We start from the raw sequence: 27,107 nt of genomic DNA, 5'->3' as shown, positions 1-27,107 counted from the left end.
AAATTAATTTAACTGTAACTTTTTGATCTGCTCTGAATGTTTTGGTCTTGGCATTCGTACGTCACATCGTGGATAGCAATATTTTTCTTCCAAATATTTGTATTAAAATTACGGTTGTAAAAATTAAATTCAACTATTAATGATGTACTTATTAACAACTCGTAAATAATTTATTTTTGAAATTTTAAACACAGCAAATTCTGTAATGAGACTATTATGTACATTCGTGTATTATTACGTAAATTAACTGGTATGAATGTAATTTATTTTTAAGTCTTGATTATTTTCTAATTTTGCATTAAATTTGAAAATATGTAAATGTGTATTCATGCTCTTGGTCATAACTCTTAATGGGATTTTCTAAACTATGAAACCTTTTATGTGCAGTTCTCAAGACTGCAATTGTTCTGCCCAATATTTTTTTCATTGTGGAAGTTATGTTAGTTTTCATGCTAGTAATGTTAACTTCTAGTTTCAAGCTAGTAATATTCACTAATGCAACTTTTTGTTAGTTTTCATGCTAGTTATAGAAAATATTAAGATCTAATTAAATTTTCAGTTGCAAATTTTTTAAAAAAGGAACATTATCCGGTGACAAAAATCATATAATTGCTAGTGCTAACCATGAGTTATCCTGAACCTATGAACTTATATAAACTTAAATTTGAATTCTGGGTTGTGGGTGTTTGATATTAGCATTATCAGGGGTCTATCAGGGTTTTTCTGAGAGGTACAGTTTTGTAAAAATTGAGACATAATTTCTGAAAGTTATATGAAAAAATCAACACAAAAATATTTATAGTTTCCTACGGGATGCAAAAATAATATTTTAAGAAAAAGTATTTTGTGAAACTACTTTTCTTCTTGAAGTTGAGTTTGTGAAGGAATTTGGCCTGGTAATTCCTGATTGTACATCCGAAACCAGGCCAACTATCTCAGCTCTTTTATGTTGAAAAATATCTTGCTTTTATAACCCTTTATACAGGGACAGTTATTGAATTCATGACTTTTTCAATGGTCGCCTCTTGTTTTAAAGGCTATTAATTATAGCTTTCTAGAATTGCATAGATTTAAAAAAAAAATTTTTTTTTACATTTTTAAATATTCTATTTCTAAAATGTAGTTTCTCTGACATGGCATGGTTATTATATTGTTTTTTATTATAGTTGTGTCTATGAGAATATTTTTTTAAAAATTTTATTTCATTTCATATTCAACATATCTTTTATTTTTATTTTTTAGAACTTTATTAAATGTTTGCAGTTGAATACAAGAATGAAAAAGCAATGGATGTCTCTAGCGATGAAGAACCATATGATAGTGATTTGATCGATAGTGATGTTGAAGCTGAATTATACAGTGTTATACATCATGAAACAGATAATTCTACTCTAAATTTTGAAAATTCCTACCACTCTTTAAATTCTTCAAACAAGGAGAATGCTTCCACAATTTTAGATTATAAGGAATTTAGTACTATTGCTAATGTTAGTTTTGAATCTAACCAGAATATGTTAAAGAACAACAATAGTATTACTTCATCTAATGTTCAAGTAATTGAGATAACTGATAAATTGGCTGATGATAAAATTAATAAAAATACTTATTTAAATTCTTTAGCGGATTTTTCCTTTAAACGAAAATCCGATTCAGCGTTTGATGATACTCAAGCTTCTAAAAAGCAAAAAAACAATGAAGAGAATACTTCTAAAAGTCAAAACTTAATTAATTTAAAGTCTAATGAAACTGTTGTTTTGAACTCTAGTGATATTTCAAGTGAGGAAGATGATGATAATGATATTATATGTTTAGGACCATTAAATAGTCAGAAACACTTTGAAACAAATGTATCTGAAATTATTATAACAGATTCTGATTCTAACAGTGCTGATAGCTGGTGTTTCAAATCTCCTAAATTCAACACATCTATTCCAAGTGGGACTAGAACCAAAGGTATTAGTTAACTATTTTGAAAATCTGTGATTAATATAATTTTAGAGTTTTAGTGACCATACATTTGCGAAAAAAAACTTCAGCTAGGATTAAATGTGAAAATTAAAACAAAAATATGCAATACTGGTATTTCACTTTGTGGTTGTCAAATTTAGTTCATGTAAACTTGTCTATTAATATTTTTGCAAAAAAGACCTGTCATATGATTTACAGTAATAGCAGCTGCTCTATTATTCCTCTCGTACTATTATTTTAAATTGAACCATTTGTCCCATATTTCTCTTTTACTTTTATATTTATTAATTTAAATCAATCAATCAAAAAAATATATATTTGGTATATGATATATATTTAATATTAATGATTCTAAGGCTTTATACTTAACTAATATATACTAAAACTGAATTTTATCTTGATTTTAAAGAATAAACACTTTCAATAAAATTCATATTGACCTTGTACATTTTTCATATCTTTACAATTATATCTATCTTTTGAGAAAAATATTTAACTGTTTTATTAATTTTTTAATAAAAATAATTGTATCTAAATTCTCAATAATAAAATTTTTTCTTCGGATCATTAAGCATTAAACTCAGATCTTCTCTAATCACACTTTATCTTTTTCTTTCTACAACTTAATTTGGCATCAGATGAGGTTTTTAGCCCAAGTTAATATTATTATCCCATTAGTTATTTGTATTCTTTTTTTTGGCAAAGTACACCAGCTTGAGCTATTAAGCTTTACAATCAATATCAATGTTATTTATCTATTATTTTTATTACTCCATGTGTTACATGTTTAGTAATATAAAAAAAAAAGGAGTGACAACAACAAAATTCTTCAAAAAAAGTTTGTAATTTCTTAATGTAGTTTATAAAGACTTTTATAAAATTGTTAGAAATATTCTTTTTTTTATGTTTTAAATGTTTTTCTTTTTTTTTTTCTAGATTTTCTACTTTGTGTTTTAATTGGGTTTTGATAAAAACTATTTTAACTTAATATTTTTTATTAATTATTGTATATATTAACAAAATTAGAAATAAATAATACAATTATTTTATTTCTTCTAAAACAATGACTAGAAGTTTCATATAATAAGGATAAAAATAATAATGGTTTAATCCATGTGATTAATATACCTAACAGTTTGTGCATACCTTGCAGGAAAAAATAATTCCTTGAGAAAACAGTTGATAATCCTGAAATTTTGGCTTTTTAATTTTACTGTTGAGGAATGTTTGATAAAAATTCTTATCATTATTACAACTTTTAATAATTACTGTTATTGAAGAGATTTCAAATTTATATCTAATATCTTATGCTCTTTTTTAAATTTTTAGCAGCAGTCACTGGTTTTATCATGTATAGTGCCTCAAAAATAAATTTTTTTTATCGAATGATCAAATTTTCAGGCACAGGACTGACAAGGGGATGACCTCAAATATGCTAATTAATTAATGTTGATAGTATTTCAAGTTAAAAAATCATACACAGAAAGGTACTTCCTCTGCTTAAACGACCCTTTTTTTCTATGGGTTTGGATTCCTGGTAGTTGTCAAAAAATAGAAATGTGGTCCTATAAGTTAGGTCACAGAAGCGGTCAAAGGTTTGGACTCCTTAATGTTAATTTTCCTCTCAGTATGTTTCATTGTATCTTTAACTTATTGGAAAAATTTTGTGCACAAAATTCATTTATATTAGGATAACTCCATGCAAAAACTATCTTTTTAATATTTATTTTTATTTTATTTAATAATAGTTGAAAAATTTGTTATGCATTCAAATTTTCACCCCATTTTAAAGAATGTAAGTTTATAAGGCAAAATAAAACGTTTAAGTGATATCAGTCAAACAGTTCTTGAGAAATTGAATTTCAAATTACTGATTTAAGACATTTAAAAACTTTAAATTTCAGATTTCAAACTTTTTAAAATTAGATTTCTCAAAAACTATTTGATCAATTTCCTTCTAAATTTTGTGTTTTTCCTTATAAAATTGCATTCTTTAAAATGGTGTAAAAATTTGTATACCTTATTCAATTCTTTTTTTTTTTTTTTTTTTTTTTTTTTTTTGACCATTAGTAAATAAATAATTATTAAAAGATATTCTAAGTAAGTCAAAGAATTTGATATTTAAGCAATTCTTTTTACTTGACCATTTTCTTTTTTGAATTTTGCTGATAAAAATTCTGTTCTTTAAAATAAGTTAAAAATTTGTTCTTTACTAAATTTTTTTACTGTAATAAAATAATTAAACTGACAATAAATTAAAAATTATTGAATAAAATAATATATTATTCTTGAAAATTATTTTTTGCAGGGAATTATCTTCAGATCAACGACTTTTATAATTTTTCATTTCACTGAAAAAGTTCTCGCTATATGGTGATATATACAAAAAATAAAATTTGCATTAAGGGGACCAAACTTTCGATTGCTCTCCTGACCTAAATATTGGGGCCATATTTCCATGATTGTGACTAACCCTTATATTTTAAGGGTAAAGAATCCAAATCCATCAACAGAAGGTTATATTTATTGTCTACAATAAATTAGTACATTTGAAGTAACTCCCTCGAACCATTAAGATTGAGTTCTTCCCCAGTTGCAAAAATCATCGAGCATAGCAGCAGGTACCACAGATAATAGCACCTTCTGCAGGTTATATAAATCGCAGATTTTAAAACGATAATAATATATATAGTAATAAATTGCTAGCAAGACAGTGGCAGTTTTTTTCTTGTTTAAAGTAAGTAAAACAGAGATCAAGTGCCAAAGTAAAGACTTTGCTTTTTTTTCAAGAGAAAGAGAGTAAAGATTTTTCTTCTTTGAGAAATCAACTCTGACTCTTAAGATAACTGTTCAAGCATGTACAGCTTGATGAAATGTAAATTTCAAAGAATTTAAACGTACTATTTAATTTCAATTACTATTTTCAAATTCTAATAATTTTTATTAAAAAATTCAAATTTTGCTACAAGTTTGCATAAGTTTAGTTTTTATATTAATCTCTACTTGATTGCATTTTAGTTGTAGGCAAAATTTCTTTTCTGAAGAGGATGTTGCATGTTAGCTCATAAAATTCTGTTACCTGAAGTCCTAATACATGAAAATCTGATCATTATATCAAAAGTTATTCAAATGATTTATTTTTCTTTCTTTTGTTCACTGCGAATATGTTCTTTATTTTCAATAAATTTTCAACATGTATATTATAAAAGGCCTTTTTTGATTATGCTATTTTCAAAGTATCAGAATTTCGCTAAATGTTTATTATCAATCCTTTTTGATTTTAAAACGTTATGCTCTAAATTTTTGATTTAAATTTTCATATATAGTGAAACCTCCAGGAAAGACTACCTCTATGTCCAGGGGTCTGTCTAGGCCAAATTGACTACCGTTTAGTGGTACCTTCACAAAATCAGCTTTAGGAAAAACAGTAGTTTCACTAAAAACTTTTTCTTAAAATTTTATTTTTATATCCCGTAAGAAACGATAAATCCATATTTTTACTATATTATGTGTTGCTTTTTTAATATAATTTTTAATTTTCACAAATTATGCCTAAATTTTCACACATAGATACCTTTCAGAAAAACCTAGGCTGACCCCTGCTCTCCCAAAGACCTGGTAAACATCTGCACCAAATGCGGAAAAGGCCAAATAAGGAAACTTGATAAAATATCAAAATTTATTAAAAATATTTGTGTGATGCTCTTATTTAGAGAGCTCTTTTTGACGATATAACCGATATAATAATGTTGCAGTTATTGTGCACTAAAGACTATGCTGTCAATGGTTTAATTTTAAAGTTGAAAGTTAAATTAGAAACAAAATAAGCATATCAGACAAAAAATCGTATCTTTTAGCGCTAACTAATTTTTGTGATATAAAATTAAATCCAACCTAAACAAAAAACATAATTGTTTATTTATTTAAAAAAGCTTTATCGTTCATGGTTAGTAAATTTGTTTTTATACATAATTATATCAGTTGGGATCATTTTTATTGACACTAAATTTTATTCATCGATCCATCTTTTATTTCCGCAGCAATAAAATGACACTGACTAGAATTAAAATCGTCTGCTAAAAATCATGTACCTTTGATTACAATTTTGAAGCAATGGAGCTAACCTCTAAGAACACCAACCTCCATCAGTGTCCATTTTACTGTGAAATAGAAAGTGGTCACTTTCGAGAGGTTTTACTGTATTTTTAGAATTTATTTAATTTTTTTCATGTGAGGAAATTTTTACTACATTTCAATATCTATAAAATTATAGAGTATCTTTGAATTTCTTAACTTTTCAGATCAATGGTTTGTAAATGCTGATGATATATATCGCTCACGTCGAAGTTCTAGCCGTTATCATGAGTCTCAATTTATGACTTGTTCTCGTTGCAATCAGAAAGGTCATTCTTTTAAATTTTGCTCATTTTCTAAAGTAAGTTTTATCTTGCATATCATTACATTGTAAGAAATTTATTTCCTTAAATTTTTGTTTAATACATTAAGTTCATTACTTTTGTTTCTATTTTTAGATTTTGTATAAAATATTGCTAAAAAATATTTTTTAGCATTGTTGAGTGGTGCAGTTTTGTTTTCTTCAAAGTCATTAGTAAGACAAGGGAATAAAAACTTGAATATTTTTAATAGTATTTAAATTTATTATAGTTTGGTTTTACCAGGGGCTAATTTTTTTTCCAGCTTAATACCCATTTTTGTGTATTATAATTTTCTGAGAGAAAATTTCTTCAATTAATAAAACATATATTTTGAAGGAACTATTTTCTTTAATTATAGAAAATCATTAAGATACTTGTTTTTAACTCTTTATGACAAATGCTTGCTTATTATTTACGATTTTAACCTGTATTTATTAGCAATTAATTTGAATTTACACTACTTTAAAATACTTATCTTAATTACACTTTTTACAATTAAAATTTAATATACTAATTATTTCCTAACAATATAATAATAATAATGTAAAATAGTTTTGGATGATATAAATCGTTCATGTTAAATTTTAAAATTACACTACTTGCCATTAAAATTGCTACACCAGGAAAGCAACATACCGCGAACGTAAAATTTCCAAGATGGATAAAGTATGTTGTGGTATGCAAATGATTAGTTTATCAGTGCATTCACCCAAGGCAGGCGACGGTAGCGACACCTACAATGTGTATATAAGAAGATATTTGACAGTAAGTTTCTCATACAGAAATTAAATTAGACCGTTTTTCTTGGGTAAAAAAGTTTTTGTTATGCCTCAAGTAAGAAGGAGAAATGCCTACCAGTACAAGTCTGAGTTTGATCGAGGTCGAATTGTGGCCTGCAGGGATTGCGGTTTATCATACCGAAGTATTGCTGCTCGCGTTGGTTGAGATCCTGTGACTGTTAGCGGAATATGGATGGGGTTCATGACGGTCACATGGAAAGCATTGCAGGATCTCAGGAGCGCCTCCAATGCTGGTGTGATCAGCGACGAATCTGGACGCAGGAATGGCATGATGGTGTCTTTTCAAACGAATCCAGATTCTGTTTACAGCATTATGATAGTCACATCCTAGATGTTTGGGGACATCGTGATGGACGCCCATTTGTAGCTTGCATTCGACATTGTCACACTGTCCCATTACCTGGAGTAACGGTATGGGGTGTTATTGTATACACGTCTTTATCACCTCTTGTTCACATTGCCGGCAGTTTGAACAGCTACCGTTACATTTCTGATGTGTTAGAGCCAGTTGGTCTGCCTTGGCCAGCATGTTCTCTTGAAAGCGTCTAGTCAATGGTTGCCGAACGACTGGCACGCCACCACTCATCCGTCACTGCCCAATGAATTGTGGCATAATGTTAAAGCTGCATGGAATGCTAAACCCGTCCATGCTATCCAATCTCTGTTCAACTCGATACCCAGGAGAATAACTGCTGTTATTGCTGCCAGGGGAGGCTGCTCTGAGTATTGATTCCTCAGGATCTAAACATCCAAATATCCTGAAAATTTAATCACTTGTTCTTCCAACTATAAAGCATGTGCCCAATAAATATCATTCTCTTATTTACAGTCCTTCCTTGTGTAGCAATTTTAATGGTTAGTTGTGTATTTTTTAATTAAATACATTTTTTGAAAAAAATTTCGCCAAATTTTCTGTTTAATTTATAGGAAAAGGCTTTCAAATTGTTTATCAATTAATCATTTTTTGAGTTTATTTTTTCAAATTGTTTATCAATTAATCATTTTCTGAGTTTATTTTTTAAAATTTTTTTTTATTGCCTAGTGATTGTTTTTTAGGATGCTTTCTCTTTTTATGATAATGAGTGAGTATTACTTTTTAAAATACACATATGAAATAGTATAAAAGAGTAATTTAGAAATTGTTAAATTCAGTTATAACATAATTTTACCCATTTGATAAATTTCTACAGTGTTAAGTGCCTTTTTCTGCGAGGAAGCACCCTGCCTTATTTTACTCCTAAAGAGAACTTTGCCTTTTTGTTAATAATTAATAGCCTGTATCTCTCAATGTCACTTACTACAATAAAATCATATTTAACTAAAGCTTTCATTCTGCTCCAGTAGAAAAATTCTGTTTAGTAATGGCTACACTATATTGAGTAGCATTAATGAGTCGCAGAATCATTGACTTCCGAAAAGAATTTGTTTATCTTTGTCAAAAGAATTTGTTTATCTCTGTGTCAAAAGAATTTGTTTATCTTTTAACTACATGAAATTTGTTAAAACTTTTCCCACAGAGGACTTCATATCATTAGTCAGAAGTCTTGTTATGATTATTTACCCATGTGATTACTTTTTTTTTTTTTTTGTAGGGTATGAGATGTTTTATATGTGGTAGTGGCCGCCATAGCTCCTTTGGATGCAAAAGCAAAGTTTGTGCGAAATGCTTTGGAATTGGTCATGATATCAGGGAGTGTCAAAGAGAGCTTGACTTTTGTGAGATGTGCCAAATGCCGGGCCATCGGCGAGAAGTAATTATTTTCTTTTTTTTTTTTTTATAATCATTCTAAATTTATCATGTATTCTGCATTTTTTTTTTCTAAATTCTTTATAACTAAATTCTTTTATTGATTTTAAACATTAAAAACTTAACTATATAATGGTAATGATTGACTTTAGTAAGATATGTCTAATGCCTGACCAACATTTTGCAATAATTTTTTTTTTTATTTCCTAATATTCCAGAATTCCTAATATTCTAATATGTATTTTGCTTGTTGGTTTTTCTAAATTATTGAAAACTATACTTTTTCATTTAACCTAAAAATTTACACTGTAATGGAAAGAATAGACTTGTGAGATTTTTCAAATGCCTGACCTCCCTCAAAGAGTAATTTTTATTTTCTTTAGAATTCTTGATAGATTTTGTTTAGTGTTACTTGGTTTTTCTAAATTATTGAAAACTTTATTCTTTATCTAACATAAAAACTTTACAAAATATGAAAGACTATTTTAGTTTTTTCCCGTTTTGTCATTTTCAGAATAACAAATTTAACATTTTTACTTCAATAATTTCTTTTATTGTAGATCTGTCCAGATTTATGGAGAAGATTTCAAAGAACTGTAAGATCAAGTTTTTAATGCATTATGCATCATTTTTTCGAAAAATATTTTAATCTTTGTATTAATGATTCATATATTGCCTTGTAGACTCCAAAGAAATCGAAAAAAATTTGGAGACTATCCCAAGATAGACCTTTCTTCTGCTATAACTGTGGTTTACCTGGACATTTTGGTGCTGTAAGATATTTTAAAATTTTTATTTATGTGTTTTTCTTGTGTCAAAGTTATTTTGATAGTATTGCTATATATTATACTATAATCTCTATTAGTTTTATTTCTTAAATTAGCAGTTCAGCAACAAAAACCAAATTTCCGTCAGCTGAAATTGATCAGTGTTTTTTTAAAAATGCTGATGCTTTTTTATCTTTTTTATTCATTTTATATTCAGCCTGTATATAATTTTTTATTTCATTAAATTTTTTATCTTATTAAACTTATGTGTGTTACTTTATAGTTTTTTCTTTTTTAAAACTATTTCTAAATAACTTTTTTTAGTTGATTTTCATAAACAATAAAAAAATGGCGTTTTGTAACAATTCAGAAAAGCGAAAAAATCAGTAATCTGGAATGGCGATGGTCCTGGTCGTTCTGGATAATTGGTTCTCTAATGTATTACGTTTGCTACTTTGTATAACACTGAATATGTGTGTTTCCTCTTGCTTATAAAATGGTTTATAATATTTGGAGTTAAAAGATAGGTTAAATTTTATAGTAGAAAATTTACAATACCCTTTTCACTGTGTGTTTTTTATGTGAATAACAAAAGCATAATTTTTTCCCTCAGTGTCTCCTTCTTTATATATAACATATTGAAACTTGTACATTTTATCAAAAAATAGACTAAAAAAGTCATTTAATATATATGTAGCTTTAGGAGCAAAACTAATTTTAGATTTGAAATCCACAAACATTTATTAGGCAAGACCAAGTGTTTGTATAAATTGAACAAAAAATTTTTTATGTAGTGCAATTTGTCAAAAATATGTTCAGGAGACATGAACAGCTGTAAGTCTCGATTTCATTCAATAGTTTGCAAAGTAAATATTCTTAAGTGAATGTAATTGAGTAATTCATAGAAAAGCATACAAGATTTACATTACCTCTGTTTATTATTTATATTTTAACAAATCAGACTGATGGAATGTATTTAAACCCTTATGAGTAGAATGATATTCTCACAAGAGTTGAATATTTTTTACTAATTGCTTTAATCAAATAATTTTCAAGAAGTTTTGTTAAAATTGCTTTGTAAATCCAAGTTAAGCTCATGTGGCAGGATTTCATGTAAACTTATTGAACTAGATTTTTGTTAAAAATGTGTTTGGTAAACCTAGGATTTCATTAAATCAGAGGTCTTAATAGAGTTTGACTTTATTTTTTGTTGTCATTTTTAATCATTCTGAAACTCAGATTTTTTTAAAAATATTTGTCGAATTTTAAAAATACTATCAGAAGCAATTTTTCTTTGTTTCCTGAATTTGGTAAATTTTTAAAGAGAAACATTTTGTTTTCTATGTATATGAAAATAAGTTTAAATCATTACACTTAGCATATATCTTTGTAGTAACTGTAATTTTTTTATTATGTTTTGCTTATGGTATAGGAATTGCTTATGTATTGCCAGCTGCATTGAGAAAAAAAACTGTAAAATCTCATTAATAACTTAAAATATGTTGATAAATTTGGATCACAATGCAATTTCAATAATTTCTTCTTTTCAACGGGCATGTGATTCAAAATTTGTAAATTATTGATCATAATATTTGTATGCTGATATTTTAAATTGCTTTAAAACTTTACCAGGAAAAAATGATAAAATAAAATGCTATGTAAAATGTTTATAATTCTGCATTATTTTGAATATTTTATCTTGATGATTTCTTAACAGTTTGTTGGATTGCCAATTTACATATTTAGTAAAGGAAATTATAAATAAGTATGTAAATTATTTAAATGCTTTCTTTTTGTGCAAAATAGTTTCACATCTTTTTTTTTTCTTAATCATATGAGATTATAGGTAATTTCAAAATCTTAGCTTTTTTTCCCATTCTCATACCTGATTGATCTGCATCTCTCTCTATATTTTTTCAGGTATAAATATTTTTTTACAGGATAGAAAATATAATAAATATTTATAAACTATTTTATTACTTTTACTTGTCTTGTGTGTAAGATTAAAAACTGAAAAAGAGGTAAAAATTTATTCTACTCTACATTAGAGTTATTATTCTATCACTATTTTGAAATAATATTTGATGCTTATTTTTTTTTAAAAAATGGCTGGGTTTCTGAGTAGTAAAATGCGCTTCATGCTTCTGGGCCTCAGGCCCAGGACTCTATCCGTATCCTTGGACAGGGCAAGTTTGGCACATCCTTTCATTCCTTCAGAGAGTCAATAAAATTAATACCAAGTACGCTTGCAGACTAAATACTAGGGGTTCTGTATTCAGCTAACCACACAACACTTCTCTATCATCCCAAAGCACAAGGACAGTGAAACTGCAATGTGTTCAGTTGGCCTTGGGCCACAGAGTTTAATTTTTATTTAAAAAAAAGAAAGAAAGCATTTTACAGAAATATATTTTAAATTTGTTCTTACTCTTTTTCAAAATATTACTAATTTTTATGTTTTTTGTAGTTGTGTAAGGGCCGTCGGATGAATACACTTGCATTTCCAACTTGGCCATTTGTTTTAAACTACAAAGAGCAAAATCAAAGCCAAGTAAATCCTGTCATAAATGTTTCAAATGAAAAATCTATCATGGCTACCCAACAACATTTTCCCAAGGGAAAAAGTGAGCTTTGTTTTAATTTTTCTGCTTATGATTACACTTTTTTTTATAAAATTGTGTTTTTAATTTAATTCCTATTCTTTCACAAGTGAAGAGATATTTAGCTTGAAAAAATATCTTGATTATTGGTGTAGTCTTAACATTTAGTTGGGTTTCTTGAATGCTTTATAAGGGATTGAAATATCCATGAATATTCAAAGTTATAAATATATGTATACAGTGAATTCACGATAACTCGAATCTGATAGGACTGACGAAAAACTTCGACATATCGGAAGTTCGACTTACCGTTAGTTTCGGTTTTGGACTTTCAAAATATTGCTGGATTATTTAATTAATGCTTATTTATTAATTACAAATCTTCTAAATGCTTGCAATATTTAAGATCATTTTTCTGACAAGCCATTTTCGATAAGACTGTTTGAAGCACTTTATGATACCCTGGTCCATCGGCTGCAACTTTGCTGTTGTGTTTGGCGGGAGAAACTGCAAGTTTACTGCTTTCAAATTAGGTAGATCACTATGCGTTGTGCCCTGTGGCAGAATTTTTTCTGACTTTCTGCGACAAACCTCACTAGAACCAATATCTTTCTGCAAGATATTTTTATCGTTATAAATGTATGTGTAATGAATTTATAATAATAGATGAAATTCGTGTTTATAAAATAAGTCTACATGCATAGAATAAAACTGTGTAGATTTTTTTTTCTTAATTTCATAATATGTATAAGTTTACATTTTTTAATAAGTTTAAATTGTTTAAGTATAAATTTGCATAATCTTCGATAATAACGAAAAGTTATAAATGTATAGATCTGCAGACAAAAGTGCTTACTAGAGCATAAATAAAGATTACCCAGAACCTGTAATAAGATGGAACTTATAGAAATAGCTAAGAATGGACAAAAAGATTAAATTTATAAAACAAGATAACTGAATTTGAAGTATCAGTTTAAAACAGTATCAAAATTAGATTATTAAAGCAGTTTAAAACAGTATGGTTAATGTTTCAATATAGTAGTTATATCAGGTACAGAAACAAATCAGGTGAAAAAATTAATATTGAAGTTGAGTAGTAATCAAAATAATAAAATAGTATTGACTATAACCAAATTCTAAAAGCAAAAAAGTTAAAGCAATGTTTGTTTCAATTTTTTCTACATCTAATTAATTTTATCTAATTAATTATAGACTAATTAGATTCGATTAATATTGTACTGACTTATTGAAAGATTTTTTTTAAAAAAAAAAAGGTTTTTGTGATCAGATTAAGTTTAGAACGAAAAAAATACACAGCGCTTGTGATTTCGCACTGTATTGTGTAAATATATAGCATTGATTCCACACGAAGTATGCAGAAGTGGTTTCCGACTCAATATGCTCAAGTCTATTCAACATCTCGAAACGAAATAGTCTTTATCAGTACTAAAACGTCGATATTAGAGCCATACTCATTGGATGCAATTTTTTTCGCATGCGTATGGAAACCTGTTTGAAAGTGTTTCACCAGTAAATATTTTCCACCAATCTGGTTTTCATTCGCATGCCAAAAAATCGTAGATAGTGAGATATCTTTCAGACTTTATTTCATTTATCGTTAGATTGCGATTTTTTTCTTTTTTTTTTTATCGACGACTTAATTCAAAGGATATAGGCATTTTATCTTTAAAAAAAATATTTATATATATAGTTACTTTTTACTGCTTCTAAAATTTCTTGATTTGTGGGAAAAGCTGTCTCATCCTTACTATCGATCTCGCTACTAGTAAGAATATTTGATTCGAATCTAGAACGTTTTTTTTTTTTTTTTCTATATCAGTAGCGTGGGAAGCTTCTTTTCCTGTCGCTTTCCAGAAAAAAAATCTCTGACATCGCTAGATGTAGTCGACTTCCATCTTATTTCTTCTTCGGAATGCCGCCTTGAAAAATCAGTTTTCAAATTTGTTTTAATTATTGTGGCTTCACAATTGCAACAAATAACCTTTTCGCTAGACATGACTTTTTTAAAAAAAGAATCTTTTTACGCATGAAATTTTCCACATAAGTGCAAAAAATATAAAATGCTCTGTTCTCATAAGAAAACACAAAGCAAATTACTGCGCCAGCGATAGAGGCCGAAGTTGGCAAATTTCCAAAAATTGCTAAATAAAGGGGGGAAAAATTCTCCCCTTTTTATCAGTAACTGTTTGTCCTGGAGAATCACGAGCGCTTTCTCCTTCCGCGGTACGCTAGAAAAAAAATATTTAAAACAATTTTGTAAGAAAAAAATTTTGCAGAACCATTATTGCTTCTGCAGAAATTTTTTGTTTCTGTAGAAAATGTTTGTTTTTTTTTGTTGGTAAAACAGCTTCTGCAGAATCTTTTTTGAGAACTTTTGTTTGTGGCAACCCAAAAATTTTTATTTCCCAAATAAAAAAAATCTTTCTGCAAGAACTCAGTCGCTTTCTGCGACAATGTCGCTGTGTCGCCGTGTTTCTGCCACGGGGGCGTTGTGCATTTATCCATAAAGAGTATCACTTTTCTTTTTTTAGCGAGGAATTTCCGATTCAATTTTCTTAAATAGTCCTCAAATAAAACTGATGTCATCCAAAACTTTTTGTTAGACTTGTAATCCAAAGGATACGTTTTTACATTCTTGAAACATCGGGGATTTCGGTATTTTCCGATAACAACTAAGGGCAATTTCTCTGCCCCAGACGCATTTCCTCCAACTAGGACAGTCAAACGTTCCTTGCTCATTTTACCCCCTGAGCAGTTTTCATCCTTAAACATCATAGTCTTATTTGAAAGACATTTAAAAAATAAACCCATTTCATCAATATTGAAAACATAATTTTAACTGTATCCTTTAAGTAAATTTGGTAACGTTTCATTTAACCATTGTTCACATACTTCAAGAGGGACAGCTTTAACTTCTCCATGAAGAGTGCGAGAGACATTTTGTGTGTGTTGCAAAGAAAGGGGCAAGATATCAGATCCTAGGTTTTTTTTTTTTTTTTTTTGCTTTTAAAGATCCAAAAAAAATCGAGTTAAAGGGAGTAAAGTTCGAGTAATCGAGAATAATTAACATGAAATTGAAGATAAAAGGGTCGGGACCTCATAAAAAAAACGAGTTATAGTAATATTCGAGTTATCGTAGTTCGAGTTATAGCGAATTGACTGTATATATATATGCAGTACGAACTTCAATTGATCATTTCTCATAGGACTATTCATTGCAAACGATATTACAGTAAAATGAAGGTACGAGTCAACATTAAATTTAAATAATTACTTAGAAACGTATGGAAAATAAGCAAAGACTTGAAAATTAATAAAATTCAAAAAATTTATAATGAAATTAATAAAATTACTTAATGCAAAAATATTTAGAAATTTTGGTTAAAACACACTGTTTTCTTCCCTGTGGAAATGATAAATATTCAACATTTGCAACAGAAGATGGAATATGAAAATTTTTATAGATGTGTTTATTAAGGACAAAGGAAACTTCTGCACTCTATAAAATACATGTTTCTAGTTGGGGGGAAAATTTACTAATCTAAACTAAAAAAGAATGTGGCTAGTTAGTAATTCATTAAATATTTTGATTTTAAATACAAAAGTAAAATCAATTTTAAAGAATTTTGTTTAACTTTTCTCTATAGAATGCATAACAAGATATTAGACTATTGCATTTAAATGCAGAATATTTCTGTAAATAATAGTGCATATCAAAATCAACAACATTTAAACATTTGACAAGGGTTTAAAGAAAATATGATTATAAATTCGGAGAAAGGTACAATTTGCACAAAATACTGTGAAATAGTTCAATAATGTAAATAAATTGTTAAATTTCAAAGTAGAAATAAATTGAAAACTATATTAATTATTTTCTTTTGCTTAATAAAAGAATATTTAACAATGCTTGTTTATGGTTTTTTGGATCACTTGTATTTACTTTAGTGCATTTTTTGCGCAAACTATAACTCATTAAAACATTTTTTATTCAATGAACAGTATCTAATCTACAAACTAAACATGTTATTATTTCCACATCTATCTTTTTTTTTTAATTTATGTTGCATTGAGACATTAAAATTTTAAAAAAAAAATACAAAACAAAATAGTTATTTTTTTCCATGTACTTTAGTTTTTCGACTCATCCAATTTAAAAAATTTTTTCATACAGTATTTGTATTATTCAGAAAAATAATTTTGAAATACAAAATTTTTATCCATTAAATTTTGTTAGTTTTTATTTTATTTACTCGGTTTAAATAAAAGTAGCATTATTTTTTTTTAAATTTTATTTTACAAATTTAATTTTTGAATTATTAATTTCTAGATAAAAAGATGAAAGTGAAGAAAACTCTGCCTGATCTGGGTAATATACAGCAAATTACATTCCCTAGGACTCCAAAAAATAGTCAAGGAAAGCCTCAAAATGAGACAATTGTGTTGAGAAAGACTCAAAATCAAGAGAAAAACTCCTAAAACTGGAAGCTAGAAGACAGGAAGCTAGAAAAGCAAAAAGATTGAGAAAAAAACAAAGAAAAGCTATGGTACTTCAAAGATCAATAGAAGCAAATAAGATAAACTTTCAAGTAAATTAAAATTTTTATGAAACTTTTGTAAACTATTATTTTAATTAATGTTTAACAAACTTTCCATTTAAATTTTACGATTTTTCAATTTCGCTGCTGAAAGTAGACCATGTTGGTTTAATGTTTTTGCTAAACAAATTAAAATATATTGAATACACAGCATATGCAAATTATATGGAAGAAGCCACGCCACAAAAATGCCCTAATTCTGAAATATTTAAAAAAAAAAATTTATATTCCAAATATTTGTATGTGTTCTGTCCATCCCATTTTCTACTTACACATATTTTAAAATAATTGATTTAATAAAAATTAGATTTTTGATCCAACATCATTTTATTTTAATTAATAAAGGTTGTAAAAATCAGAAAATTAGCTAGCAAAGAACTTGGGGACCGTGAACTAATTTATATATTGTTTAGATATATGCCCTTTTTTCATTTCTTCCGTATGAGTCTTGAAATAAGTTGTGCAACCAAAAAGTTGGATCTCAATAACTATATTGTGACTTTCTTTTATGATTTATCTATAATCAATTGGCAATTTCAAAATCACAATTTTCGAATTTTTTCATTGAAGATTAGTTCCATTAAAATTAATTTGTTAAGTTTCATTTCTTTATCTGTGGACTTTAACTTATGTCTCTAACAACGACCTGAAGCAGAATTATATCCAATGATTTGTCTCGGACTTAATAATTACAGATATTCTGCAAGAATCCATCAGAAGTAAACTAATTAAATTATAACCAATTTTTCTTGATATAGACTAATTTTATCTTAAAAACCATTTATGAAGAAAAAAAAAACAATTTTGTCTTATTTTAATATTATTCTAGTACTAATACATAAATAAAAATTATTGAAAGCAGATAAAATTTTCATTATGATATAGATATTAATTATCATCGCATTTGAAAATGAAAGAGTTAAAAACTTGTGTATTAAAAAAGAATACCAAGATTTAAATTTGATTTTTACAATTGCAGCATTTGCAAAAGTACAATAATAAAAAAATAGTTCAAATATAACAATATTTTAAAAGAAAAGACTTCTTTAAATCTTAATAATTTATAATGTGCAGCGTATGATCCCAATCAATATGGCAATTGTAATTTGGAATACAAAGTTGAGGAAAAAAATTATAAAAGAGCAATTGCATTTTATAATTAAAAAAAAGTTCTTTTTTAAATGGATTGAAATAAATATAAAATAAGTATCAGAATAAAAATTTGACATGAAAGTGCAAATAAATGTTTGTTTTTTTGTTACTTTATTTCACCAAATTTGGGTTTCAGTACAACTATTCGCTGAAGATTTATTAAAAAATCACTTTTTGACATGCTTAGTTCTATCACGATTTCACTTTTTAATCTTCCCCTGCTTGTTTTTTAGACTATATCTTCTTTTTTTAAACAGTTATTTTATAACCGTCATTGAAAAGTCGACCTATTTTTCGGGTTACAACTATGTAGCTTTGTAATTTTCACCCTAAGCCCGAATACAAGGGAACTCTTGGTTCAAGTATTTTATTTTATAAGCATCATTGAACAACCGACCCAATTTTATAGGTTTACGGCTACTAATGTTCAACTCCGTAGCCTTGTAATTTTGAACCCAATCCAAAAGACAAGGGATCTCCTGTATCGCGTATTGGAAGAAATTTGCTTTTGTAGTGTAGTTTTGACGGAGCTAACCCATTGCATTGAGAGGAAGACTACGAGAACCTCCCATGGTTATCCTGATGGCAAGGGGATTATAACCCATGACCATTGAGGATATTTCACATGGGCACTGTGGTTGGTGCAAGCCAGGTGCAGAATTCGTATAGATCAACCATAGCTGGGATTCGAAGTTGGCCAGTTCCACTCACTTTCCCAATTTTTTTTTTCTTTTAATGTAATATCTCGTATTTTAGTAATAATTTTTAATGCTGCACTTGTTTTGTGACGATTCCATAGTAAAACCCAATCGTTTTCAACTAGTTGTGCATTTTCATTCGTGTTTTTTTAGTTTTTAATTATAATATCAGTTGTTTAACATTTCCTGATCATTTTTAGACTACTGGATAAAGCTCTCTCAGTTAGAAATCTTTTTTTTTCTTTCAAAAAACAATATTTACTTTTCATGATAGCCACAATATGATTGTTGTTTACTTTCACTTCTATTTTAATATAATTTAAGCTTTGGTTGTTAAATTTAAACATGTAAAATTTTGAACTTTTATATTTCTAAGATTATTGCCTGGATATTAACACTGTTATTAATTAAGTCACTATTTACTACTTTTTCTAAAATGACCTGTGCTCAGTCCTGGTTTAACATTTACAAAACAATTAATAATTAAAAAAAACTACTAAAGCATTAAAAACTACTGCCAAATTATTATTTACAAAATAATTTTATCATTTGATAATTAAATATAAAATTCCAGAGTTGTATAATTTTTTATTAGTAAATTCATGCATAATTTTATTACAATTATAATTAACAATATTTAAACCTTAAAATTGTACTTCTGATACCTAGTGTGGAAAGTCGGCACCTCTAGTACTGTTATGAATAAAGGATTTAATCACAGAGATATACCTGAAAATATATTCAATCAGAAAAAGGTACTTCTTAAGCCCTGTATGTTCTGATTCAATTATGAGAAAGTTTAGCCATTAAATAAAAAATATTCCAGTTTTACTCCTAATTTTATCAATTGGTTTCATCCAGGGTTTGTTGATTTAACTCAGCTTGATTTAAATCAAATGATTTGTTTTATAAAAATCATTGATTTAAATAAATCAACTACTTTTATATATATATATATATATATATATATATATATATATATATATATATATATATATATATATATATATATATATATATATATATATATATATATATATGGGGCAATCCATACAAAATTTACACCTATGATACGGAAATGATATAATTTATTTTTTTTACTGTTCTTTATTGAAAATAAATCGACACGTATTTTTGCGTTTTTGTTTAAATTGCATATTTTTGACTATACGAATTTTTGAAAATTTCGCTTTTTTGGGCACACGACTTCGCAAGTTATTTTTTAACGTATAGCCATCCAACAACAAAAATATTTAAATACACTTTCTTGAAGTGATTTTTCTCAAACTTTAAGAAAATCAACATTAAAATATAAAATTTTTTGTTTTTGACATAAAAAAATTCAGTTTTTTAAAAAAACAACTTTTTTTTTGCAATTTGGGCATCTTTGATTTTTTTTATATTTCGACAGTGTGAAGTATAATCAATAATGATATTAATTCCAAATTTTTGGAATGGTAAGACACTTTGTTCGAAAGATATAAACAAAACAGTGACGGCGCGCACTCCGCGTATGTATGTAGAATATGGCTCGACTGTTCTCTAACTCATCCGCTACCTACTAAACTAGAGCGCGGCGTGCGCGCCGTCACTGTTTTGTTTATATCTTTCGAACAAAGTGTCTTACCAAAGTGTCGTAACATCTGCTCCTGCACCCCAGGGCACAAGGTCAAGAAAACTGAGATGGAGACAGTAGGCCTTGGCCCTCTATGGGCTGTCACGCCACTGAGTTTAGTTTTAATTGAAAATTTGGTGTATTCTTTAATAATTGTTGTATTCTTTAAATCTCAATTTCATCTAGTCTTTAAATTTCAATCATGCATTTGTTTCAAAATGGTTGCTATGCATACAAAATGAAAAATTATTTTAGTAAGTTAGAGCTTCTAAAATATTGTTATAATATAATTTTAGTATTTTAATTTTTAAACAAACATTTATTAAGTTTTTTTATTCATAAATTTAAGTTCTTACAGTATATTTGAATTTTAAAAAATAAAAATTGATTTTTTTTTTTTTAAAAAATCATGAACCCTGGTTCATCTAGTTGCAACTTTTAAGATAAAGTGAGTGTATCCCCAAGTGTTCCAAAGAAAGTCATTTGCAATATGCTTTGTGGTAATTTTTTATCACTTTTCCCTCATTTTGTTTTTTGGTAAAATTTATTACCAGGTTGAGCAGTTGCATTATTCAACTTTTTTATAGGGAGATAGTAAAAGATGGGAAAATATAGCAAATATATATATATGCTTTATCATACTTTTATGGTTCAAATATATTTCAACTGGTTTTGTTAATATATGAGATAAAAAGCAAGAGGTTTTATGATGAAATATGCTATTTTGCAACAAAAACACAGATAAAGAACAGTACCATCCCCTTATATCAATTGCCGGTCAGGAAAACCCATGATAAACACTCAGGGGTGATTGTATCATCCCTCCAGGTATAAAAACTAAGAGCAAGCAATCGTGATTTTATTGTGGAATACCGCATTCCTTGAGGCCATTGATTCGCTAACTTTCTAGAATCAAAACTTATAATTCGACAATATTTACTCCGTAAAAGTAAGAATTAAGTTCTACAATCCAAAATTTAAATTTTGAAACCTTCACATGCATGAAAAAATATCCCATTAACAATATTTTTTCATACATGTGACTCTTCCGCAATTTTAATTTTTCTTTGGTTTGTATTATTTTTAATATTATGTAGGAATTCGCTAATATCAGTATTCATATTCTCCCGATTTTATTATCTACCTGATCTAAAAGTTACTCATTGTGAATTGTATTCATGCGATTTAAAAATTCAATACCTCAATTTGATTTTGAAATCAATAATGCGATTCATATACAGGGGATTTGAAAATCATGCATAGCAATTGTGATCTTAAAACTCTATTCTTGTAAGTTTTTCCTAAATTAGTTACTATAAAAGTGTGATGTTCTTGATTGGTAGGTTAATTATAAATTTCAGTTCAAAAAATTATTAAATATGAACAGTACATAAATTGATATAGTTTTTTTTTTGCACACTGTTCCATTGTTTGTTGAGTTTTTCAGGGGTTTTCACTTTGTGTCATAATAAACCTCTGCACACTATGTAGTGGTTCGATTGAAATTTTCTTGATCTCTGACTAAAGAACATCTGTTAAGTTTATGTACTTTTACTAAGGTGTTACTTTTAGGATGAAAATGTAGACTTTTTTCAATTTTAATGCTAATCATCTTTACTTACAATTCCAATTAGTACATTTAATATTGCCAGGCCCATTGCTGCATCTTGTAAACTTTTAACACTAAGTTCATCTTAGGCAATTACTTTGCCACAGGGTTGGAGTTTTGGACGTCCTAAACTGGTTTTGGACAGGACACGTGAGTTTTACTGTCTTAAACTGCGTAAAACTGTCTTAAAGTGTCCAAAACCTTGAACTTTGGTAAAAGGTAAAAATTCTATAGGTGTAACCATTGTACACATAATAATTACATGTATCAATAAATATTTGATATTTTTTATACAATTTACTATAATTTATTAAAAGAAAATAATATAATATAATTGGAAGCTCCACAATTCATTGAAAAACAAAAGTGAATACCTAATCCTCTAAATATAAATATGCTTTTAATAATGATTAATAATATTTTTGCATAAGGATAAATATGGCAATATTAAAAAATAATAATTTTTCTTAAAAAAAATACTACATTTGTTCAAAAATTAACCTTTTATTTTTCACAATATTTTTTTTAAAAAATTTTATAATTTCTGCATTACAGGATTATAAAAAAGACATCTATTTTTAAAAAAATTGTTTTTAAATATAAATATATTAGTTTAAATTGAAAATACAAAATAACTGAAAAATGTATTAACAGTTTTGAAGGGCATAATATCAGTTTCAGTTACTGACACTGGTAATGTATCACCACTATGCTAAAAGAATTGAACATGAATGAAATAAAAGTATTCTTGAATAGTACTATAGATAAATAAACGTGTTTATGACGAACCAAGCACTTAGTCCCTAATATTTTAACCTGTATGGCAAGACCAAACTGTAGTTATGTACTTTTGAATGAACTTGATTACTGATTAATCTTCCTTTGTTTAAATTGAAGAGTCAAATAATATTAATAAAACATTATAGTTTTAAAAACAAATATTCTCTAGTATATTTAATTATCAATATGTTATTAGTTCTATGTTTTTTTTTTTTACCTCTTAAATATTGTTTAGATAAAATTTTGACATAATTTGAATAAAAGGGTTTTTGGACAGGACGGTTTAAACCATGGATTAATCCATTCTGTCCTAAACCTTGCTTTGCCATAACATAGAAACGTATATTTTTTTTTATCATTATCTCTCAACTTATGCTGAAACGATGTACAATGCATGTCAATGTGTTTGCAAACAAAGCTAATTCTTACAGTGTGCAATTCAACTTTTGTTCTAAAGATTACAACTTCATAAAATATGTGAGATTAATTATTGCAAACTTTTAAGTAATGATAACAGATGCAAAAATGTTTCTCTAACTACCTTCAAAAGACAGGGATGAGAGTAGTCAGCAAGTAAAAAAGAGGAAATTCAAGAATATTTAATTACATATATATATAAATCGCACTTTTTTGTCTAACTTTCGTTTAAACTTGTAATCCATGTGATTATAAATCCCGATATGAGGCTTTTAAATCATGTGCGTATAAAACTCTACATCGAATTTAAAAAATGCGAAAATACAAATTGTGATGCGTAATTTTTAGATAAAGATGCATAATTTTAAAATCGCGCAATATTACAACCGCAAAAACGAATCACGACATTGGATTTTAAGCTTGGGTAGCTACATAGGGTTTTAAAAGCTCGTAAATACAAATTGCGAAATTGGTTTTTTAAATCTCGTAAATAAGAATCGCAATGTTCAATATTTAAATGGCCTGAATAAGAATCGCAACGTTCAACTTTTAAATCAGGTAAATACGAAAATCGATGTTTGATAATAAAATCGCGATTTTAAAAATGCAAAAATTCAAAACACGATATTAAATTTCGTAAATACGAGTCATAATGTACGATATTTAAAAAGCGTAAATAAGAATTGCAATGCGCAACTTTTAAATCAGGTAAATACGAATATCGTTGATTGATATTAAAATCGCTTGAATATTTGCAGAGTCGGGACTTGGGATTTCTAAAAGGATTGTTTGAATTGTTTACACAATAAATAAAAATTTACAAGATTAATTGAATGAGCAAATAAATATTTTCACCACAAATCCACCTCTATTTTTTTTCGCTCTTTTTGTTTGGTTTCTCTCCAGAATACAAGAAGCAGCGACGTCTAAATTACGAAAATACGAGCTATCCCGCCGACGGATGAAAATCTTATTTTCTGTGCGTGAAATCGGAGAAAATAGCTAATATAAGTAAACATGCAGAAGGATTAGCAGCTAGGACGTAGTTTGAATTTTCTGTTTTTCTTTGAAAATCGTAAATAAATATAATAATTTGACTTCAAGACTGAATTTTTTTTTTAAAAAGACGGGATATTTATAAATAAAAAAAACGAAACTTTTAGAAAATCTGAGTTTTTGATAAAAAGGCTGAAATTCGAGCGAAAAAAATCTCATCCCTGTATAAAGGTCAACTAGTTTTATCCCAAGGAAATGATTCAGAGGGAGGAATGAGGACTTCAATAATTTCGCTCCGAGGAAAATTAAACTCCTCATAAAATATTTTAACTTGTGCAAAAAAAAAAAAACTTCGGCGGAAATTAGCGGAAAAATCTGAGAAAAAGCGGAAATCCGCGGAAGAATCTCATCCCTGAAAAGAGAGTGGGAAAACAGTCCCAATAGTTCCGACAAAAGATAAGTTAAGGCTACTTGATCTTTATTTTACTTTTTGTGTATTATGCATAAATTAAGTTTATTTGTAGATAATTTCATGTAAAAAATTAAATAGCTTTTTTTATTTTTAAATTTAATAATGGTTAGAAAAGTGATGAATAGCTTAACAGAATTTGAGAGATACTGCATTTTAATATCTTAAAAACAATTTTGTTATTTAAAATTACATAAAAATTTGTATGCCTTACAATTCAATTTTAGAATTATACTATTAGGATAAGCTTAACAGGGGTCTGTCTAAGACAAATTTACTACAGTTTTGTTCTCATTAGCTTGCATTTTGAAGAATTTTTTTTTAAAAATGAAATGAAGAGGCTGTCTCTTTGTAAAGTGCACAAGAATTCGAAATATTTTTTTTAACAGTATTTTAAATTTATTCTGATTGATCTTTATTTTTTTCTGTATAACCCAGTCGAAAATTTTCTCATAACTTTTAGTGATAGTATTGTTAAATGTATGTTTTGAATTTAATTATGGATTTATAAGTCCAAAATTTTACAATAGCAAAATTGTTTTTGAACATATGCAGGATATCCACGCTCCTGGAAAGTCACAAATTTCAGTATTTCATGAAAAGTCATGGATTTAGGTCTCCGAAAAATCTAATTTTAAAATGGACCCCCCCTCCCCCCATATCATCCTGTTCCAAATATCTGAATTAATAACAAAATCACCACTCCTTCATATTTTATTAGAATATAAAATGCTTTTATGGTGTTCTTTCAAAGAATGAAATAAAAAACATCATTTCTTGAGTGAATTATCTTTTAAACTTCTGTGATTTAGGAATTTTTATTATTTTTTCTAAATGTTATCAATTTAAAATTCTAGTTGAAGCAAACCTTATCAATTTAAAATTCTAGTTGAAGCAAACCAGTCATCGGCGAATTTTTTTTTTAAGTCCAAAATGAGAACAGAAAAATCAGGAGTATTTCTTTCCTCTCTGAACAAGAAATGTATATTTAGAATATAATTCTGCAGAAAAAAAGGGGAAAAGAATTATTTGCTTTTGTATTATTTTCAGCTATTTTATTGTTTCAACTCTTTCTTTACTCTGTTTTTTAAATTTAAAATCTAGACGATGCAGTTTTGTTTATACCTTTCAATTAATGTTATAACGCTCTTTTAAATTTCTTGTTGCGGTATTGTCGTAGAATATAGTAACTTCGTTAAGTCATGGAAAATCTAAAATGTATATAGATAATTACCAGTCAAATTATTTTTTGTAGTGACAATTTTTAAAATTCTGCACAGGTTCTTTGTTAAAAAATCTTTAAGATATATAATTGTACATAGACTGTTACCATTCCACAGATCTCTTGCGAAAACTACTGGAATAGTAATTTCTAGTTGGCGGCTACCTCCTATTTTGAAAAATCAATTGAAACAAAGAAAAGAATTCTTACAACTCAAGTGGTTAAGTAGTGTTTATTAACTGTTATAAATGATATATTTCAAAATCAATTTGGTAAATACTTTATTACAATAATTGTCATGGAAATAAAGTGTATTTAAAATGCTGAACAGAAGCCAAATTACTTTTTAATTGAAATTAATATATCACAATAGTTTTTCATGTAAATCTGTCATTTGAACTACAACTCTGGTTGTAATTGCTGCCAGCTCTTTGGTTGATGGATAAATATTACTTCAACTGAACAAAATGCCATTTATCTACTTTTGGAAGGAAATTAAGAAAATTAGTCAAATTTTTGAAGTTACAAAATCACATAACTATAATAAGTACTGAAACATCATTTTTAAATATGCTAGAGTGATTCTGTTAGAAAAGCATTAGTTTTTATTTCGGTAGATGAAGTTAGAAAATCTAGTTATGCCTGAAACCAATAAACAAAAAAGTATGCGATACTAAGATTGTCTACTTGAAAATTCACAATTATTATTTCATTTTTTTAAAGTCAAGGTCTAAAGGGGAGACTTTTACAGGCTATAGTTTAAGTTTCAAAAACGTACTTCCAAAAAAGGAAAACATCTTTCTATCCCAGCAGGTTCAAATTTCTGACTCCCTAATAATTAAACACCTCATTATTAGTTTTTTGCCATATCTTGAAAAACATTTTATAAGAATAAGATAATTTTTGAGCAAAATTACTAATGAAACCAATTATGCGTTTTGCAATGGAATTTATTTTTTTCTACTTTTATTAAGTAGAATAATATAAAATATTTTCTAAAAGCACTGAATTTTGTTTATAAAAAAGGAAGCTACGAAAGTTTTTTCAGTTCATTTAAAAAGTTCTTGAGATGTGCATAAAAAAAAAAAAAAATATTTACATCGAGAGGACCACTCCTTTATTTTGAGGGTCTGTAATCCAAATAAAGTAAGTTTTATGACACAATTGTGTAACTTAAAAAATGTTCTGTGCTATCAATTTAGCCTACTTGAG

At 27.5% G+C, this 27,107-nt stretch overlaps 2 protein-coding genes across 9 annotated transcripts in view; one reads left to right on the top strand and one right to left on the bottom strand.

Annotated features, from left to right (window-relative positions):
• On the top strand, positions 1-26,223 carry LOC107451668 (uncharacterized). Of its 2 annotated transcripts, XR_011637988.2 has the most exons (9): positions 17-250; positions 1,243-1,953; positions 6,270-6,403; positions 8,797-8,955; positions 9,512-9,547; positions 9,635-9,724; positions 12,186-12,342; positions 16,670-16,928; positions 26,014-26,223. XR_011637988.2 is itself a non-coding variant. In XM_016067832.4 (8 exons), exons 2-8 carry the CDS (start codon positions 1,254-1,256, stop codon positions 16,816-16,818), a joined length of 1,425 nt encoding a protein of 474 aa, XP_015923318.2. In that variant the 5' UTR covers positions 1-250; positions 1,243-1,253; the 3' UTR covers positions 16,819-17,257. The 2 variants fall into 2 exon arrangements, 1 of the variants encoding a protein (XP_015923318.2); XM_016067832.4 differs by lacking the exon at positions 26,014-26,223 and having other exon boundaries at positions 1-250; positions 16,670-17,257.
• The window catches only part of Nurf-38 (Inorganic pyrophosphatase Nurf-38), a 54,010-nt gene continuing 53,011 nt past the window's right edge, over positions 26,109-27,107 (bottom strand). For 5 of the 7 annotated variants that reach the window (XM_071186723.2, XM_087151850.1, XM_087151849.1 and 2 more), the window contains one exon: positions 26,109-26,376. In XM_071186723.2, the coding sequence (XP_071042824.1) occupies positions 26,345-26,376 (32 nt within the window). In that variant the 3' untranslated portion in view covers positions 26,109-26,344. The remainder of the gene's footprint in view (positions 26,377-27,107) is intronic. The other 2 variants (XM_071186722.2, XM_016067834.4) reach the window with 1 other exon arrangement.

This window comes from Parasteatoda tepidariorum, chromosome 9 (assembly GCF_982258835.1).
Source record: "Parasteatoda tepidariorum strain Cologne lab strain chromosome 9, Ptep-v5.0, whole genome shotgun sequence".
Taxonomy (NCBI): Eukaryota; Metazoa; Arthropoda; class Arachnida; order Araneae; family Theridiidae; genus Parasteatoda; species Parasteatoda tepidariorum.
The sequence above is the reverse complement of the archived record's forward strand: the minus strand, read 5'-3'. Positions and strand labels throughout refer to the sequence as shown.